General features: G+C 38.3%; 1 protein-coding gene across 1 annotated transcript; it reads right to left on the bottom strand.

The window, feature by feature from the left end:
- Nucleotides 1–1448: 1448 nt before the first annotated feature.
- Nucleotides 1449–3061, bottom strand: LOC145051154 (uncharacterized). The gene is made up of 4 exons (XM_078999282.1): nucleotides 2861–3061; nucleotides 2300–2775; nucleotides 2026–2225; nucleotides 1449–1475 (listed from the first exon to the last, which is right to left on the bottom strand). The coding sequence occupies exons 1-4, from the start codon at nucleotides 2986–2988 to the stop codon at nucleotides 1449–1451; spliced, it is 831 nt and encodes a 276-aa protein (XP_078855408.1). The 5' UTR covers nucleotides 2989–3061.
- Between the last annotated feature and the right edge of the window lie 255 nt (nucleotides 3062–3316).

Genomic DNA, 3316 nt, shown 5'->3' on the forward strand with positions numbered 1-3316 from the left:
GTCAGTATGATCCTACGTGGCATGTAGGCTAATGTTATTAAAAGAGGGGTGTATGCGGTTCCTTGATTGTGCCCTAATACCCCCGATGGCTTCCTCCTACAGCTTCTCATCATCTCTCAATCGATCAAGCAAGAAATCAACTGCGCACGATACAAAAACTTGTGATTGTGGGTTCCCTGCACGTATTCTAACATCAAAAACACCAAAGAATCCAGGGAGGCATTTCATGGTGTGCAATGAGGTAAACTATTTCACTTGAATCTTCTCCTTTTTCTGATTCTTTTTTCCTAATTTGAAATCTCATTACGAGTTATTTGTGTTGAAGGGTAAATGCAAATATTGGAAATGGTTGGATGTAGAACCTGTAGAAATGCCTCTAATGGAAGTGGTGGAGGGAATGAAAGTTGAATTAATAGCATTAAAGACCGAAGTAGAGAAGGTGAAGGAAGACATGGAACAAATGAAGAAGGAAAAGTGCTCTGATGCCATTGCAATGAAGGAAAAAATATATAAGTTTACCATAGGATTTCTTTTTTTGATCATCGTGTATATGATGAAATGATGTGAATGATGTATTGAAAGATGTTGTTTGAATGGAATGAATGTATTATCTTAACTTCTTATTGGAATCACAAAGTAGTAATTTTGACTGGAATGGAATCACAATTTTGACTGGAATGGAATCATAAAGTAGTAATTTTGACTAGAATGGAATCACAAAGTAGTAATTTTGACTAGAATGGAATCACAAAGTAGTAATTTTGACTAGAATGGAATCACAAAGTAGTAATTTTGACTGGAATGGAATCACAAAGTAGTAATTTTGACTGGAATGGAATCATAAAGTAGTAATTTTGACTAGAATGGAATCACAAAGTAGTAATTTTGACTGGAATGGAATCACAAAGTAGTAATTTTGACTGGAATGGAATCACAAAGTAGTAATTTTGACTGGAATGGAATCACAAAGTAGTAATTTTGACTGGAATGAAGGCATATATGTACAATTAATAGCATTACACATCAAAGACTTCTTTCTAACTCCAGTCAAAAGCTTAGCTAATTCCAGTCAACATCTTAGCTAATATGACCATAATCTTTCATAATGCTCTATTAGACTTCCTTCAATTAATAACATTACACATCAAGATGTTTAAATAACTTGTAATAGATTAGAAAATAGGAATTGACGAAAATACCCTTGGTAGTAAAAACTGATTAACTGTCATTATCCCTTAATAACATTACACATCAAGATGTTTAAATAACTTGTAATAGATTAGAAAATAGGAATTGACGAAAATACCCTTGGTAGTAAAAACTGATTAACTGTCATTATCCCTTAATAACATTACACATCAACATGTTTAAATAACTTGTAATAGACTAGAAAATAGGAATTGACGAAACTACCCTTGGTAGTAAAAACTGATTAACTGTCATATTATCTAACAATATAGGATTCCATTCTTTGACTGTAATGGAATCATTGAGACAACAATGCATAGAAATAATAAGAAACTAATTGAATACGGTGGTTGAATTCATTGCAAATACTCCATCGATATTCTAAATTAAATAAAGGGTGAGTACTGAGTAGTTGTCTGCATACACAAGGACAAAAGATTCCTTCTAGGGACCACAAAAGAAGGGCAACCATGTGCCCACAAACCCAAAAGAAAAGCATAAATAACAGATAGTATTGTCTTTACATCACAACTTGATAACAAAAGATGTGCCCACCCACTACCTACACACCTACTTAATTAAGGACTGCAGGGTTCTCTACACTGCTCCCAACCCCAGGTATGTTCCTCCTCAATGCCATTTTGACAATCCTTTCAGAATATTTCCTCCGTCCAGTTCTACCAATTGGGGCCCTTCTTGGGACAGGCCTTGCAGCTAGTGGTGGTGGTGGTGGTGGAGGTGGTTGGGCTGCTGGTGGTGGTGGGCTGCTGGTGGTGGTGGTGGTGGTGGAGGTGGTTGGGCTGCTGGTGGTGGTGGTGGTGGAGGTGGTTGGGCTGCTGGTGGTGGTGGTGGTGGTGGTGGAGGTGGTTGGGCTGCTGGTGGTGGTGGTGGTGGAGGTGGTTGGGCTGCTGCTGGTGGTGGTGGTGGTGGAGGTGGTTGGGATGCTGCTGGTGGTTGACTTGGTCCTACTCCACTACCCCCTGATGAACTTGGTGGTTGACTTGGTCCTGCTCCACTATCCCTGGATGAACTTGGTGCTGCAACAAAAAATTGAAGTCTCAAGATTACATATTAAATTAATGTATTATGTTCATATAATTGGGACATTTACCTGATGTATTTGTTTGCTGCTTAGATGGACACTTTATCTTGTTATGACCTGGTTCCTTGCAAATACTACACTTTATCAGGGATCCCCTTCTTGTCACAGAATGTCTAACTGGTCCACTCAACTCCCTTTCCACTGCATCCCTCTTCCTTTTCACTGATGGCCTACCAGGTAATCTTCTTCTTTTGGGAGGCAAAGGCTTTCGATAAGGAACTTCTTCCCACATATCACTACCATTGAGAGGGTTAATGCTATAATTATAGCATTTTAGAAAAGCCTCTTTACTGTATGATTGGGACACATATGTTTCTGCATCTTGATTCAGGGAAGAGATTGCAGCTACTCCATGTAAGCATGGTATCCCTGTAAGTTGCCATATTCTGCATGCACAAGTCTTTGCAATCAGATCCACTCCATATGCTGCATCATTGAACCTAACTTCATACTTTTGATAACCACAAGGAGTAACCCCCCACAATCTGTATAAGGCAATAATGACTACAAATTAATAACTAATAACACAAACTAATACTTGGATAGATGAATTGTAAAACTACATGCTACCTCTGTTTAACCTTCAAATCTTGTATACGCTTCCTAATACTTGGACAGATATTAAAATCCCATTCAATTCCTTCTACTCTTTGACTGTATATCCTCTCCATCACAAATATCCTAATCTCCTCTAGCATAGTGATGATTGGTTTCCTTCTAGCATGCCTAATAGCAGAATTGAAACTCTCACTCACCCCATTCTCAACTGCATCACAATCTATGCCCTCTTTAAAAAATGCCTTAGACCAGGTAGTAGGATCTCTGTCTATAAGGTACTCATATGCTTGAGTATCTAAAGATTTGATCTTTTCCATTACATGTTTGAACTTCTGTTCAGTACTAGCTCTAACAGCCCTCCAAAAAAGCTTCCTGAAATGTTGACCGGTAAACCTTTTAGCAAAATTAGCCACAATGTGCCTGGCACATTGTCTGTGTTCAGCTTCTGGACACCTTTCTTTTACTGCT

This window comes from Lactuca serriola, chromosome 1 (genome assembly GCF_051521515.1).
Source record: "Lactuca serriola cultivar US96UC23 chromosome 1, Lser_US96UC23_V15, whole genome shotgun sequence".
Classification (NCBI taxonomy): domain Eukaryota; kingdom Viridiplantae; phylum Streptophyta; class Magnoliopsida; order Asterales; family Asteraceae; genus Lactuca; species Lactuca serriola.